The 16,681-nt window shown below is 49.1% G+C and overlaps 1 protein-coding gene across 2 annotated transcripts in view; it reads left to right on the top strand.

Annotated features, from left to right (window-relative positions):
- The window catches only part of Ksr2 (kinase suppressor of ras 2), a 385,977-nt gene that overhangs the window by 271,244 nt on the left and 98,052 nt on the right, over nt 1–16,681 (top strand). For both annotated transcript variants that reach the window (XM_006249485.5, XM_017598534.3), the window contains exons 6-7: nt 3,306–3,375; nt 6,414–6,497. In XM_006249485.5, coding sequence (XP_006249547.1) covers nt 3,306–3,375; nt 6,414–6,497 — 154 coding nt within the window. The remainder of the gene's footprint in view (nt 1–3,305; nt 3,376–6,413; nt 6,498–16,681) is intronic.

Below are 16,681 nucleotides of genomic sequence, written 5' to 3'. Positions count from 1 at the left end.
CGAGTTGGCAAGTTTAGTTTAATGAAACCCAAACAAAGGAAGCAAGAGAGAGGCTCTTGGAGTTGAGTCTCACGCCCACGGAGAGCCAAGCCCCTGAGAGTGAAGGCTCCCGACTAATGAGGCTTCGATGCTTAATGCGGTTGACAGGATGCACCCCCTCCAGCCCCCCTCTTACCCCGCAAGCCCAGCCTGCGAAGTGAAAGCCAGTCCCGGAGCTTAATTGTGTCTGCCTTGAGCAAAGGGGCCGGATGGGGACTAAGTGCCACACGGAGCTAATGGGAGATGCTTGTAGCCTGAGATGACTCGTCCTGTGCCCCCCGGAGCCAGGACTGTCATCTGAGCACGTTTCTTTTCATTGCAGGCGGTTACAGAAACGTCTGATCAGGAACCTGAACCTTGGTGCAAATGATACTCTGGGTGCTTTACTTGTTGAGCGTGTGTGGAGGGACTTCTCACCTATGTATTATGGGGTGTTAACAGCACCTCCCATGCAGGGTGACACCTCCAGAATGCTTTCAGAAATCTCCAAATAGCCCAAAGGGAGAGAAAGCTCCCCTGTTAAGGACATCGAGAGAGAGAGAGAGAGAGAGAGAGAGAGAGAGAGAGAGAGAGACAGAGACAGAGACAGAGACACAGAGAGAGACAGAGAGAGAGAGAAAGAGAGAGAGAGAGAAAGAGAGAAAGAGAGAGAGAGAGCGAGCCTGTGGTTATGTCTGCATGCATATGTGTGTGCATGTGCATTTGTGTGTATACCCATGTCTGTGCATGAATATGTGTGTGCATATGTATTTATTTGTGTGTATATCCACGTCTATTCATGGATGTGTGTGTGTGTGTGTGTGTATCTGTGTATCTGTGTCTGTGTCTGTGCCTATGCCTATGTCTGTCTGTCTGTGAGTGTTTGTGCATATGTGTTTGTGTGTGTGTGCTTGTGCCTCTGTTCGTGCGTGCATATGTATTTTTGTGTGTGCCTGTGTCTGTTCATAAATGTGTGTGTATCTGTGCATCTCTGTGTGCATTTGTGTCTGTGCCTATGTCTGTGCATGAATATGTGTGTGTGGCCATGTGTGTGTCTGTTCCTATGCCTTTGTCTGCCTGTGTGTGTATGTGTGTGTGTGTGTCTGTCTATGAGTGTGTGTCTACATGTTTCTATGTGTCTGTAGATGCATATGTGTGTGCATGCGTCTGTGTCTATGTGTGTGCCTATGTCTGTGTACACATATGTGTCTGTGCCTGTCTGTATGTGTATATGTGTGTGTGTCTTTTTTAGTGTGTATCTGCATGTCTCTCTGTGTATGTTCTGTGCTTGTGTTTGTGCACACAAAAGTGTGTATGTGTCTGTGTCTGTGTGCACTGGGTTCGTGCCTCCCCCCAGCAATGTTAGATATGTGTTTGTTACCATTCCCAGCTCTTTGACGTGGGTGCTGAGGATTTGAAGTCAGGTCCTCATGCTTGCACAGCAGTACCTTTACCCACAGAGCCGTCCTCCCAGTCCCTTTAGGGAGGCTTTCCGAACATTTACACTTGCCTCTACTGGTACCTGCTGTGTGTGAGACCTTGACCAGATCAGTATACTTCTTTGACTCCTTTGCCTTCCTTTGCACAATGAGAATAACTATGGCACTTGGTGCAGGAGGCATAGCTTCTGGCTATTAAGTACACAGAGTACTTCTTGGTACATAGTAAGTGTTCAATAAACTCTTTCTGTTCCAATAATCTTGGGTTCATGAAATATGTGCTAAGAACATACTCATACCAAAGCACTTTTCTCTGAGGTAAATGCAAAGATAAAGATTTGATTGTTGTTTTTGTAGAGGAAGTAAATATATATAAGGTGTAAGGTCTACCTCCTTCCTCGCTCAGGGCAGACATTACTAATCAATCTCACTGCTCTTCCTTTTAGTCTTTCTCAATTCAACTCTAGTCAAGCACTACTAATGGCCCATGAGTGGACTCTCATTCAGTACTTCCTATTTTGTAGATGGCTCAGAGGAGGCTGACTTTTTCCTGTCCAGCCTTTCAGTGTTAATGGGTAGTATCTTTCTTCCCATGTCTGATGCCATTCTGAAAATGGGATTGATGAGGAGAAATATTTTTTTTTTTGGTTCTTTTTTTCGGAGCTGGGGACCGAACCCAGGGCCTTGCGCTTCCTAGGTAAGCGCTCTACCACTGAGCTAAATCCCCAGCCCCCAGAAATATTTTTAAAGAACATTGTTTTTCTCTTTTCTCTCCCCCAGGAACAGCTCTGAGTAGTGACATAGGTGTGTTGGGCTTTAGCTCAACATCCTGCAGGCTGTGGGTCTCATGAATTCACCAAGTTACTTCTTTCTTCCATTCTCTTTAGCATTTGGGGCTTGGAAAAACACATCCGCTCTTGCTAAAAAGGGTCCCAGCTTTTCAAGATCAGCACAAAGGTCTCTGGAAACAGCTCTCAGATGGCTGGGACCATCGCTAGACAGAAGAGAGAGTAGTCTGGGGTTAAATGCTCCCTGGTGTGTTCCGACATGCCTAGCTCTCCCAATGAGAGCAACACCCCATAATGGCTGTGAGAATTGAGGACTGCATCTGCAGCCCTGAGGCCCCCAGAAGGCTCCATCCATCTGGCTGAGAAGTGCGCGCTGGCATGGGGTTGGCCTCTCTCCCTGTCTGTCTAGGGCTGTTTTATGTCTGCTGCCTGCCAAGGACTTCTAGGAGGCTGGAGTGGCGGGCAGGCAATGAGGGTGGGGTGGGGGTGGGGCTCAACATTTCAGAACACCAGAGAACTTGGTCGTTATATTATAATCAAGGCCTTTAAAGAAACAACATAATTAATTATTAATGTGGTTATATGTGGGCACACCCGTGGACGTCAGAGGCCAGACCTCTCTCTCCTTCTACCGTGTGGGACCTGGCCGTTGGACTCAGGTGTTCCCGTTTGTCGGCAAAGCCTTCATCCATCACTGAGTTATGCCGTCATCTCACACATACAGCTTCCTTCCTCCTTTCTTCGTTGCTTTTATTGCTGTGTAGCGCAGAATGACCTTGAACTCATGGTCCTCCTGCCTCAGCCTGAGCATTCGACTGACTGGTACACTTCCGCATGCCCTACTACGGCGGGCATATTTGAAGGTATCTGCTGCCTGCCTTGCCTGAGGAGCCTCCCGTGAGTCGAGCCCATGACCTACACTGGGCACTGCCATGACTCCACAGGCTGAAGCAACCGGATCCCTTTCCGTGGCCAGTGAGGTTGGGGCTCCTTTTCATTCCCAAGACCCAGGCAGAGATGGCTCAGCCTTTGACCTTCCTGTCTGTTCTTGTCCCCACAGACACACTCTCTGTACCTCGATGGTCGCCACAGATCCCACGCAGAGACCTTGGCAATTCCATCAAACACAGGTAGGTAGTAGGCTGATGGTGGTGAGGGGGGCCGACTCCTATGGGTGCCAGTACCGTGTCCGTCCCCAGCTCCCTCGCCGGCGTGTCCTGTCTTTTGCTAGACCAATGTGTCTGCATTTGCAGCCTTGGTTTTGTCGAATCCACCGCAGGCAGGCAAAAGCAGAGGTTTTACCGTCAGGCTGATCGGAGTTCTAATCCCCCCCTGGTAAAGTTTTGTAGCCTCAAGAAATCACTTAACCTCTCTGGGGCTCCATTTTTATTCGGGCGATAATTTTATGATTAAAAATCACATAGCATGCAATGAGAGAAATAAAACAAGACCCTGGGATACTACAGTCGAGATCTTCAAAGACATGACATTAAACTGTAACATCAAACAGGTCTAGCAGGCTACCAGAGACTGTGGCATCAAACCACAGTTAGAGGAGAAACTTTATTTTCTTGTAAGAATTAAGCCAAATCCCACAAGTTCATACATCCCACTTATAAATAAGATGGTGTGCATCGCGCGCACACCTCGCTGGCATTAATAAGTACCTCAGGCTCCAAAGTGGAGTTCTCTACTCACAAAATTCAAGGTGGCCAGCTAAACTCAGTGCTAAAGGTTAGCCCAGAACAGCAGGCCGGCAGGCGAGTGGGAGGAGGCCTTCCCTCGGATCCCCCATGGCCTGGAATTTGTTCCCAACTTCGAGACTCTCCCAAATAGAGCTTTCCACATGTTGCTCCAGTCTCCTCCCAGACTCAGGGGAGAAGAGGGGAAGTCAGGTGGGGATGGCGAAGCTCACTGCTGAGGCAAAACGGCGGCCTTAATGGATAAGGGAAGGGACAGAAAGCTAATTAGTTATGCTCGTCCCGTGAGATCTGAGATACTGCTGGTGAGTTCTGTCCCCAGCCGGACTCCCATTCGCTCCTTCATGGAGCCTTCCTTCCAACGTGCAAACGGCTAGTGTCGGTGTCACAGGACAGAGAGCCATTGTCCACGCTGTGGGACGCAGGTCTGTGCCCCTGAGGAGCTGGCCAGTCAGCAGAGTGTCTGCCAACAAACCATGACAGTTCCCAGAGGTCTGTCAGAGGCCTACGGGGAGAAACACCAGGTACCAACACAGACACACAGCCTCAGCCTGGGGCCAGGCTGGACCAAGCACTCTAGCAACGACACATCAACAGCTCTTACAGAAACATGCCAGAACTCGGGACAGGGAGACCTTGGTGTAGCCGTGAGGAATGGTGACGGGCATGTCAGTGACCAGGTGGAGCAATGGTTAGGTGCTGAGCTGGGGCGCAAAGGGGAGGGAAGACAAGGGCCTTGTGAAATGTTTTCTGGCTCAGCTGCACCTTGCGCTGGCCACGGCGATCTCTCGTTTCAGCTCACTCCTGGGTTGACTGAGCTGTGGTTCCTTTCTCCCTCTGTATTAATCACGTCTCTGGCACAGCTACCCCTCCAGATTGGTCAAGCCTGTTGCTCAGTCACACCCCTTGCTGGGGATACTCTCACCTCAGACTTACCCGGCTGGCATCCACCCCTGGACTTTCTCACCATTTTACCAGAACCTGGTGTTGCCCAGCTTCAGACCCTGGTGTATAGGGGAGTCAGGCAGGCTGGCCACCATGGGCCCCAGAGCTGGCTTCCTGATGAGGTGAGGGCCTCCTGGTGACCACTAACCCTTTGGCTTCACATGTCCACCCACTGGCTAGATGCCAGGAAGGAGAGTCTCCCAGCCTGGTAAAGAAATGACATTAACATGCCATTCCGTGTGTTGTAGGGTGTAATGGTCCATGCTAGCAGTCCTAGCACACCGGAGCGTGAGGCCCAGGGTCAAGAGTTCAAGGATAGCCTGGGCTTCGTAATAAAGCCCTATCTCATAAAGAACTCCACTAGCAGCAATAGATCTCATTCTCATTTGAATTATCACAGCAGGAGCCAGAAAGCAGAGTACACCCACCCAGGGGACAGGACAAGGCTAGCCAGAGAGGAGAGAAAACAGCCGGCAGGCCCTCACACCTTCCCCCTCTTCCGCGATGCTACCCAGTAAGTGGGTCTTTTGCCATCCCCTCCCCTGAGCCACCCCAGTGAGCAGAATAAACCTGCTAAACCCTGCTAAGACCCAAAGGGGCTTAGCCAAGCCCAAGTCCAAAGCCAGAGAGGGAGCATCCGCCCAGCCAGCATCTCCAATGTGAATTTTGCTGTTTGCTTAGCTGTGGCAGCTCCGGGCTGTTGATGGCTTACTGTGTTTGGAGGTCTGACCCAGATCCCACAAGAGGGGGCAGCAGAAGGAGGCAGGCTCCCCCCTCAAAGTGCCCTGTGTCTGAGTTATGTAACCGCGTCCAAGTTTCCCCTTTGACACTCAGAGGGGGCAGTGGAGATTAGCCATAACTACTGCCGACGGGGGCACAAATTGAAAATTAAAATTAACTGTGACCTGGGAACCTCCAGTGCTTCTGCTGGGTCCAGCCCCCGCTTCTGTCTTCTATCTCAAGGCAGAAAGCATACCACAGTGCCCGGAGAGGTAATCTCTGAGTTAGTCTAATGACTTCCAACCCGAATTGGTGACAAACCGTGCTGTGTGGGGATTTCCACACTGCTGCAGGTGGCAGTGACTGGGGGAAGATGGGTCAATGGTCAGAAAAGGCTTCCGTTTGTCGGGGTTGGGGAATGCTCTGCTGCTAGTGGATTGGGAGGGTCCCTTGCTCTCTTTAACTGGACCCACCATGAATAGACCAACCACAGTGTGTTTGTTAAGTGAATCACAGACTGTATTGAACAGCCAAGGTAATCACTGACATAGCCCAGTTCTTTGAGCACGACCTATGTCCCAGATGTTACAACACCTTCAACACGCCATCACGATTACCCCCACCTCATAGGCAAGGAAAGTGAGGCTTCATGGTTTAAGCCGCTTGATTAAACTTAAAAGCAACTTAGTCTTGAAACAGACAAGGCTGGAACTCAGGGTTTATAGGCTTCCCATTCTAGGGGTGCATCCTGCAGGGGATGTGGCTGCTGCTTCACCTCAGACCTTCTTGTTCCTTTCCCACAGGTTTTCCACCAAGTACTGGATGTCTCAGACGTGCACGGTCTGCGGGAAAGGGATGCTCTTTGGCCTCAAGTGTAAAAACTGCAAGTGAGTGCTTTTCCTTCAAGGGATGTTTTACGTCGTCAGAGGTCAGCCAGTGCAGGGATGGACGTGGGCGCTGCCCAGCAAGTATGAGTGAGCTCTTGACTTGGCAGAGACTTTTTTTTTCTTTGTATTTCAGAAAAGGCCCCCAGGCAGAGCTGTGTGCTTGGGTAGGGTATCAAGGAGAACAGTTCTGAGGAAAGCCAGAGCTGAGAGGAGGTGGGGGGCTAGAACCCCTGTAGTGGTTCTCACACAGGCCATCTATGGTAGTTTTGACTCTGAAGTGTTTCCAGCAGTCTCATGTGATTGGATGCTTGGTTCCCAGCTGATGTTTTGGGAATTTGATGATCCTTTTGAACATGGGGTCTAGCTGCAGTCGCTGGGATATAGGAATAGAAGTGAATTGTCCTAGGCCAGCTCCCTTCCTACCCAGGACTCTGTTTCCTCACTACCTCTGTGGCAGGACCTCATGTTCCCACCACCAGGCTTTCCCACCATGGTGGACTATGTCCCCTGAGCTGCAGTTGTTCCAGGACTGCTGTCACAGTCTAACTAACACAGTGTTACTGATCAGTCGTCAGCTAACTTTTCTTCTTCTTGCTCTGGAGTAAATATTTTAAGCCCTATGGGCCTCCAGGGCCTTGGTGTGTCCCTTACCGATGCTCAAAACTGACTCCCGTGTCTTAAAAGCAGCCACAGACAATTCAGAAATAGTTATAACAGTGGGTTTGGTGCAATAAAACCATTTTATTTATGAGGACAGTGGGCCACATGGCTCCAGCCCTGTGGTTTGCAGATGCCTTGGATAGTTTGCAAAGTTCTTTCTCCTCTATTCTTTCTTGCCGTGTGCCATCTCTGAAGGTGTGTTATGATTCCCCCATTTTATGTCTGTGAAAAGTATGCCTCAGCTTGGAAAGGTCACAGTTCAGGGGGGAGGGAGGACTTGAACTCAGGACCCTTAACTCTTGCTTCTTTCTTTCCATGACTTCATGTTGGATGCTAATTCTGGTTGGGAGGTGGGATCACCATGATCTTCACCCTTACTCCTTCCTATGCCCATTCTCTGTCGTGTCTGACAGAATGTTAGAAAGAAAGCGAGGGACAACATGGACACCAGCCAGGGGTTCTGGAGACAGATTGAACCAGGTTCAAACCCTGTACCTGCCACTTAGTAGTTGTGTGACCATGAGCAAATTATCTCACATTTCAGTCCTTCATGTGTCCCTCTGTTTATATGTGTACATGTGTCATGTGTCCTTCTGTATATATGCTCACACATGTCATTTATCCCTCTGTATATATGTGCATACATGTTATTTGTCCCTCTGCATGTGTGCATACACATGTCATGTGTCCCTCCGCATACATGCACACACATATCATGTGTCCCTCTATATGTGTGCATACACATGTCATGTGTCCCTCTGACATATGCACATACATTTCATATGTCCCTCTGCATGTGTGTGCACACGTGCCATGTGTCCCTCTGCATTTATGTGCACATGTCATGTGTACCTTTGTATGTATGCATGCACATTCCATGTGTTCCTCTGCATATATGTGCACACATACCATGTGTCCTTCTGCATGTATGCATACACATGTCATGTGTACCTCTGCATATATGTGCACATCATGTGTACATCTGCATGTGTGCATACACATGCCATGTGTCTCTCTGTATACATGTACACCATGTCATGTGTCCTTCTGCATGCATGTATACATATGTCATGTGTCTCTCTGCATATATTTGTACACATGTATTCACTCATTCCTCAGGTTCAACAATCACCAAACAGACAATTTACTGATAGGAGACACTCAGTAAGAGTCGGTCTCTCTCTCTCTCTTCAGGTATCTTGCAAAATGCCTATCTGGTGGCTTTACCAGAGTAAATCAGTCAAGCTCCCTGGTAGTCTGGGCTGTGGAGAGGATTAATTATTTCCAGCCCCTGGGGATCCTTTAGCTCTATGGTCTTAGGCGGTTGGGACAGTAATTGCTATATATTAGCATTCTGAGCTGATGTTCTCTGTGGTCCCAGGCTCTCAGGTGGCCCCTCAGCTTTCTGACTCTGGGGTGCACAGGGGCAGGTGCTTGGGTCTGGCTCAGAGGCTGCCTGGTCTTCCTAGTACACCTGTTGCCTTAGAGACTCATCTTGACTATATCAACTCATGCTGTGTCCTGTGGAGGAAATGGCTTTCACATCCTCACACCTGCTGTGTGGAGGCTTTGAAGTCAAGTAATTAGGTGACAGGGACACAGCCAGGAGTCAGCAAGGCTGAACACTTCTCAAGCCTTTTCAATTTTCAGCACTAGAGGTGGGACCCAGAGGCAGCTTTTCCTCCCTTCCTTCTGTTCTAGGAGTAATGACCAAAGCCAAGACCCTGCCAAGGGTCTAGAGAGGGGGCTGGGACAGGAGAGAGAGCCAAGGTGCTGGAAGCCAACAGTACTAATGTTGGGTCCCATCTTTGTGTGAAGTCCTAAGAGGCCCGTAATCTTGGCCTTTTCTCCTCTGAAGAGTATACATGATATTGGCGCCCACCACTGGACAACTGGAGGGAGTCATTGAAGTGTCCTCACCTCACACTGTTATCAAGGAACACCCCACCTCATTCCACCTTGTGCAAAATAGCTCCTGGCACATGGAGGGGTGGGTCAGATCTCAGATCAACTATGGTTGGATGGTACCCATGACTTTACCAATGTGCTCAACCGTGACAGTAACAGTAGCTGCTGCAGCTGCTGTGGTATCCTGGCATGCTTTTGTCCAAGCCATATACCTTTGTCAGCTACAACAGAAACAAGATCCAAGTCCATGATATATCTATCCAGGCACACTGAGACTGTCAGTTGAAACTCATCCTATGGAGAAAGTCCTGGGGAGCATCAGTTAAGGTGAGAGGGTGGACATTTATTTGCATGTGTTTTTCAAGGATTGAAAAAAAGATGAGGACATAGTGAGTGGGCTCCTAGGAGGATTGGATGAAGGATAGGACTAGGCAATATGCAAGCTCTATGGTCAAGGACTTAAGACTCAGCAGAGAAGTGCTTCTGAGTAGAAGGAAGGTCAAGGAGGAAAAACAGTTGTAAGTGACCTTTCAGAGAGGTGGTCCTAAGAAGGAGGAGACTGGACGTCACTTCTTACAGAAGCAGGCAAGAGGATTTCATCAGTTACCTGCCAATACTCACCAGCTGGACACTTCGTATCACAGGTTAAAATACCTTTGTCTGTACTGCTTGGTTACCAACTGGACACTTAATATCACAGGATAAGAAACACTGGTCTGTACTGCTTGGTTACCAGATGGATACTTAATGTCACAGGTTAAGAAACCCTCATCTGTACTGCTTGGGACCAAAAGTGGTTTTAGCTTTGAGATGTGTTCTGACTTTGAAATGTCTGCATAATGCAAATGTTTGCATATGTGAGATATTAGGGAGATGAGAACCAGGTTTAAACCTCAAACCTAAACTTCATTTGCATAGTGTTTTTGGCGAGCTCGTAGTTTAGCTCTGAGGTTAGGCATAGAAAATGCTCGACCTGTGGTCCTGGATAGTACTCCACCTGTAGTCCCATGGGTGCTCAGGAACTTTCAAGTCAGAAGCCATTATGAATTTCAGATTCGGGGATTAAGGGTGTTAAACATTAATAAAACATATTAAAAGAGTTTCCAGACGCTGGAAACAATGGCAGGGGATAAAATGGATAAAGCCCTCCCATTGTGGGATATGCCTCTGACTCCTGATACTATCTCATGCTTGTCATGTGATCAGTTCTGTTCCTCCATTTCATGTTCTCTAAAACGGCTTCTTGACATTTACCTCAGTGGAGGTTTACTGTAGCTTGTCAACTTGAGAGTATCTAGACTCTCCAGGAAGCATACCCTTGGGCATGTCTGAAGTTTCCAGATTAGTTCAGCTGAGATGGAAAGAACCACCCTACCTGTTGGATGCCTCATCCCATGGGGTACTGGGTGGCATCACAAGAAAAAGTGAGCACTATTGCTTATCTCTGATTCCCGACCATGGGGACCTTGTGGCAGCCACCACATTCTCCTGCCTCCGTGTTGTCCCCTCCGCAATGGTCCACACCCTTGAAAAATGAGCTGAAGTTAATCCTTCCTCCCCCAAGTTTGCATTTGCTGGTGTTTTGTCACAGCAGTGAGAGAAGTCACTACTAAAACAGTTTTTTTAAAAAAAAGTGACGGTGTAATTGGCCTGCTAGAAGCACGCTCTTCCCTTACCTGGCCCGTTATGAGCTCTAATTAGTGAAAACGATCACCATTGCTGCCTTTACAAATTAATGTTGGGATAGATCTCCACCCAGGAAGCCAGATATGTCTCCTTAGTGCCTAGCCCCTCTCCCCACCTCCAGTGCTCTCCTCTTAAGTGCCCACTTCCTCCGGAATTATCATCAGCTGTCTTGTTGGGAGTCTGAATAGAGAGATTAATGAGCTAATAGGAAATTAAGGCTTGGAAAGCAATTTCCAGTTATCTAAATCGAGGCAGTTTCATCTAATCGGTTCAGGAGTGTGGAAGGGAGCCGCGAGCGGAGAGGCCGGATGTCAGCACTCTTCCGCATTGTCTCCTCAGCGTGGACTCAGCTGCCAGGGTTTGCTCTTGCAGTGGGTTTCCCAGGGTTTGGTTGTCTGTGCCCCACCCCACTCAGAGCTCCTTGCGTGGGTATCTGAAGCCCTGAGGTCTCATTTATTAGAAACCTTTCTAGCTTCTCCTCTCTGTCTCTGTCTCTGCCCCCTCTCCCCCTCTCTCAGTGTAGCTCAGGCCAGACTACAACTCAGCTAGATAGCCCAGGCTGGCCTCAAACCTAGGTCATCCCCTGCCTCCGATTCCCCACTGCCAAGATTACGAATGTGTGCTACCGCATCTGGCTTCATTCGACTTCTTATAGGCAAACAGTCATTTACACAAGAGCATCTCGAGTGGCTTTTGTGGTAGAAACAGAAAATCGAAGCGAAGATGTATTTTTCTTTCTGTCGGGGCCACTACTATTGAGTGATAAAGACCGGGCTGGGATTAGAGAGGTGGCTCAGTGGTGAAGAGTGCTTGATGCTCTCTCAGAGGACCTGAGTTCAAGTTTCAGCATCCCCATCAGGTTGCTCACAACTGCCTGTAACTCCAGATCTGGTGCCCTCTTGTGGCCTCTGAGCAACCTGCAACACATAGGCATGCACACACGTGCCCACATACACACACATACATATACATATGCACATAAAATTGTTATATAAAGAAGGAGACATTATCCCAAGCCACCAATAGAGACACAACGTTTTAAACTAGCCCTGTTTGTTTTTGCTGCCTCGACCTCTCTTTCACACCAGGCCAGTGCTACCAAGGAACTCAGACAGGGTGGGCATCCAAAGAGCCTCTTAGGAGTGTGTGGCCTCCCGTCTTAAGAGTGACAACAGAAGAAGTCTGTACATGTTGCCAGAGAGAAAGGCACTTTTGCCACTGGTTTAGAGAAACAGGTTTGCAGAATAAGTAAATGTATTACCAAACCTTCATGCTCAGGTGATAATATTCCCACCTTAAGGTTTTAGGATGACTTATGGGAATTTCCAACCCCATAATTACAGAATAATTAGAGCCTCGAGTGCCCTGCTTAGCCTGGAACTTTCCCCATTCCAGCCAAAGTCCCAACTGCTTGAAAAAAAAACGCCTTGGTCAGCCCTGAGTTAGACACCTTGCCACAGAGGCAGGTTGGTGCTAGCCAAGGCGTTGATGTGTTCCCATTAAGGCCATTGCCAGCCTACATAGGTGTGAACCCCCTGATCAATTCTCTAGTAAGCAGGACAGCAGCCTCATGAGATGCTTGCCTTGACCAAGGCAAGTGTTCCGCCTTCCCCGGGTTCTTTGGATGCCCACCCTGTCCCTTGGCTGCACAGGCTGACTCTGCTTTCTTTCCACATTAGCGATCACTCATTTGCACTTAGATAGGGGCTCTGGCCCTTTTACAGTTCGGCTGCATTACAGGATCCGCTCGCTGCATTTTCAATCACCGTGCACCCTGTACAGTCTCCTTACCTGACGTACAACATCTTGCTTACAAAGTGCTTGGTTTGCAAAATGGCTGTAGCCACAGGTAAGAGGGAAGGGAGAACTGAAGGTGGCCAAGTTGGCGTGGGAGCTCATCCCTCCACCCTTACTAAACTGTGGACCCATGGGTACAGCTGCTGCAGCTGCCGTGGAGTTCCTGGAGGCCCGGGAGGCTGTCCACCAGGCAGGATGTTGGCAGGATGTAATTACGAGCATGCGTTTTGGAGATCACCCGCTTGAAGCCTGAACTCGCTTTTCCACGAATAGAAACACTTCACTTCTTGCAGAAAAACCACCCTGGAAATTAACCATCTCTTATGTGCAATAGTTTTTATTGTCGTAGGAGGAAAATAATTTGAATCCTATTACAGTTGTATGTAAGAAAGGGACTCATGTAATTGGGGAATTGGGTGGGGTCATGGTAATAATAATGGTTATGGTGATGGTTTGGTGGTGAGGGTGATAGTAATGGTAATGAGATATTAGGCACTGAAGCCTCATCTCATTGCCAGCACTTTGCTAAACACATTAGAAGCATGCTCCCACACGTTTCAAACCTGGAAGGCAGGCTTCCTCCCATGTTCCAGATGAGAAAACAGAGGCCTCAGAAGTCTTACAGGGTGGGCATATTTGCCACTCAAACACAGATGCCTGTAATCTAACTCCTTGGATATTTAATCATTCTGTGGGGACCCAGGTCTGGTCACAGCACAACTTCTGTCTCCTGTTCTGCTTCCCTTGAAGTATGCAGGGCAGAGTGTGAGAACCTGGGCTCAGCTGTAAGCCTGGACCAAAGCTTTCCCCTCCATCTCTCTGGGTGCCACACTCTCCCTTCGAGTCCGTCATGTTTTCTGGAAGTGGAAGGCGACCGATGGCTTTTAGGTTATGATGCCAGGGAGGTAGAGTGTGTCTGGGGTCACTGTCGTGCCTTTCTGAGAACGAACAGGCTTTACAGTTTCAGGATCACAAGTTCTGTTCTGGTGAGGCCAAGTTGTTGAAGCACTGAGACTGTGAGGGAGGAAACAAGGAAGGAAGGAAGGAAGGGAGGGAAGGAGGGAGGGAGGGAGGGAGGGAGGAAAGGAAGGGAGGGAGGAAAGGAAGGGAGGGAGGAAAGGAAGGGAGGGAGGAAGGGAGGTAGGGAAATGAGGTGGACAGACTCTCCAAAGCAACATAGGGAGCCTGAATTGGATTCCACAGTAATGGGGACCCTTGGAGGGTTTGGAGGACCGTGGCACGCTGAGAATGATATCCGGGAAGGCTCAAGTCAGAGAACCTGCTGATATCAAGTGGAGTTGATTCAGGAAGTGTCTGACTTGGAATAGCTAAACTCGATCCCAGGAGCAGTCAGGAAGAAATGTTTCCTTCTACCCCCCCACCCTGCATCCTTTTCCAGAAGCCCGATTAGAAAAGTGATTTAATATGCAAAACAGGAAAATATAAACAATTTAGTTTAACCTTACTTGGGCGGACAGGCAGGAAAAGAAGAGAAACATCTCCCATGTCTGGGGTCTTCTGCCTTGCTCCGAGGCTCCGATGCGAAGAACCAGGGTTGGCACACAGAGAAATGGCTGACGAGGCTGACAGGATTAGTCAGACGCTGAGATGCTAGTCCTGGAAAGGAGGCAGGTGGGACCCCAACTGAGCTCTGTCCCCCGTGCTCCAGTTAGAGAGCATTGTCTGCCCAGCTGGAAATGGACATCTTTCCCCCAATCAGACCACCCTGTCCCTGTCTTTGGAAGAGCAGCTAGTGTGTCAGTCGATCGATCAGATGATCACTTGCTACACAGTGGGTTTCCGGGGGACCCAAGGAGTGTCTGTTGGCATCTAGGACTTGAGGTAAGTAGAGTCATTGCCTGAGAGGATTCCTAGGTGGGATTTGGATCTTCCAACAGAAAGTGGGGTCAGGAGAGTATTCTGGCCAAACTTGGGTTCTAATCCTGACTCCATCGCTTCCTGATTGTGCTGATGCGGTCAAGCCAGCTCCTCAGTTGGAACCTTGGTGTCTTCCTCAGTGAGGTGAGGAGACTAACACCTTCTGCCTCTCGAGGTCTCAGCATTGAGGATGGAAGTACGGTGCCAAGAACGGATACTTGACACAGAGTAGGTCTTCAAGAAAGCCGTAACCACTCTCCTGTTTACTGTGGGAGATCCTTTGCTTGGGAGACTTTTTTAGACGAGGAAGATGGGCTGGCTAGAAGACCGAGAGTCCTAACATGGACACAAGATCAGGAACAACATGGGTTTTCCTTGGCCAGGGGACGACCCAGGGCTCTCTCTATGCAAGCTGGTAATAGACCCTGGCTGTCCAAAGCCCCAACCTGTTCAGTGCAGCTGATCATGGCTGCCTTCCCTCTGTGCGCAGCTTACTGGATCACCTTACTGGCATGACCGAGCTTTTCTCTTAAATGACCTGCTTGTTGTGGATCTGGGTTTGTCCCTGACTTTAGAAATGGGATCTCAAAGAAGACAACATGCTATTTAATGGGGTTCTAAATGTTGACCTCATCTTGTGTTTTTCCAACCCTCAGTACTGAATGAATTTAGTCTGGGGTGGGGGGTGGGGCATCCCTTTAACAAAAAAGGAAGGAGAAGAGGAGGATCCAGCTAACTAGGTAGAGGCTGAGAAGAGGGTGGACCTCAGACTCAGATGCGGGGCAAGAGGTGCCTGTGTTTTTGAATGGTAAGTCAGGGAGATCCCCAGACACCAGAGAAAGGTCCTAGGTGCAGAGAAGTCACCTAGGGGCTGAGGAGATGGCTCAGACAGTAAAATGTTCCCCATAAAACAGGAGTACTTAGATTGATCCTTGAAACCCATGCAAAAAAGCCAGCTTTAGTGTTCCAGGTGTGGTGTTCCAGGTGTGGTGTTCCAGGTGTGGTGGTCCAGGTGTGGTGGTCCAGGTGTGGTGTTCCAGGTGTGGTGGTCTAGGTGTGGTGGTCCAGGTGTGGTGGTCCAGGTGTGGTTTTCCAGGTGTGGTGTTCCAGGTGTGGTGGTCCAGGTGTGGTGGTCCAGGTGTGGTTTTCCAGGTATGGTGGTCCAGGTGTGGTGTTCTAGGTGTGGTGTTCCAGGTGTGGTGGTCCAGGTGTGGTGTTCCAGGTGTGGTGGTCCAGGTGTGGTTTTCCAGGTATGGTGGTCCAGGTGTGGTTTTCTAGGTGTGGTGTTCCAGGTGTGGTGGTCCAGGTGTGGTGTTCCAGGTGTGGTGGTCCAACTGTGGTGGCCCAGCTGGGGTGGTCCAACTGTGGTGGTCTAGCTGTGGTCCCAGTACTGGAGAGGTGGAAGCAGAAGGATCCCTGGGCCTTGCTGGCCAATCAGCTTAGATCACAGTAAGCTCCAGGTCACAGTAAGACACTCTGTCTCACAGAACAAGTTGAATGGCTCCTGAAGAATGGTACCCAAGGTTGACCTTTAAACTCCAAGTATACATCCATGAATGAGATCATGTACCATGTCCCACCCCTACCTACACATACATGTGAACATACACACACATACACTCACAAATACACACCTATGTACACACACACACATGCACACACACACATACACACAGAAAGAAAGAACAACAGAGTGAGAAAGAGAGGGAGAGAGGGAGAAGAGGGGGAAGGAGGGATGGAGGGAGGGGGAGAGAGAAAGATAGATAGATAGATAGATAGATAGATAGATAGATAGATAGATAGATAGATAGATATTTGGGCTTCATGGTCAGGCTGACCTGAGCAGGCCTCGGCTCCCTGCCCTAACTGTGTGATCAAAGAGACATGAGTAGGGTCACACAGGCTCCAGGGAGGCCACACATCTCTGCAAACATACTGCGGGTCTGCACAAGGAGCCACACTGCCCTGTGCAAGCCAGGCATCTCGGAGAGCAATCATGTAAAGCTTCCTCTGAAGGTGGCTAACTTTCTTGTAATTCCAAGGCTTAATAGGATAAACTTCAGGTCTGAGGAACAGTTACTTGTGTGGAACATAGTTCCCTGAGGGAGCCGCTGGCTAAATGAGACCTTATCTCCATCAGATGACCAGATCTGAGTCAGCCTGATGATGTGACTACCTGAGCAGCCAAGGTAGGCAAACGGCTATTTCCATGCTTGCCTGGGCTGCACAGTGAGTTTCAAGTCAGCCCTGGCAAT

The sequence above is a fragment of the Rattus norvegicus genome, chromosome 12 (assembly GCF_036323735.1).
Source record: "Rattus norvegicus strain BN/NHsdMcwi chromosome 12, GRCr8, whole genome shotgun sequence".
Classification (NCBI taxonomy): Eukaryota; Metazoa; Chordata; class Mammalia; order Rodentia; family Muridae; genus Rattus; species Rattus norvegicus.
The sequence above is the reverse complement of the archived record's forward strand: the minus strand, read 5'-3'. Positions and strand labels throughout refer to the sequence as shown.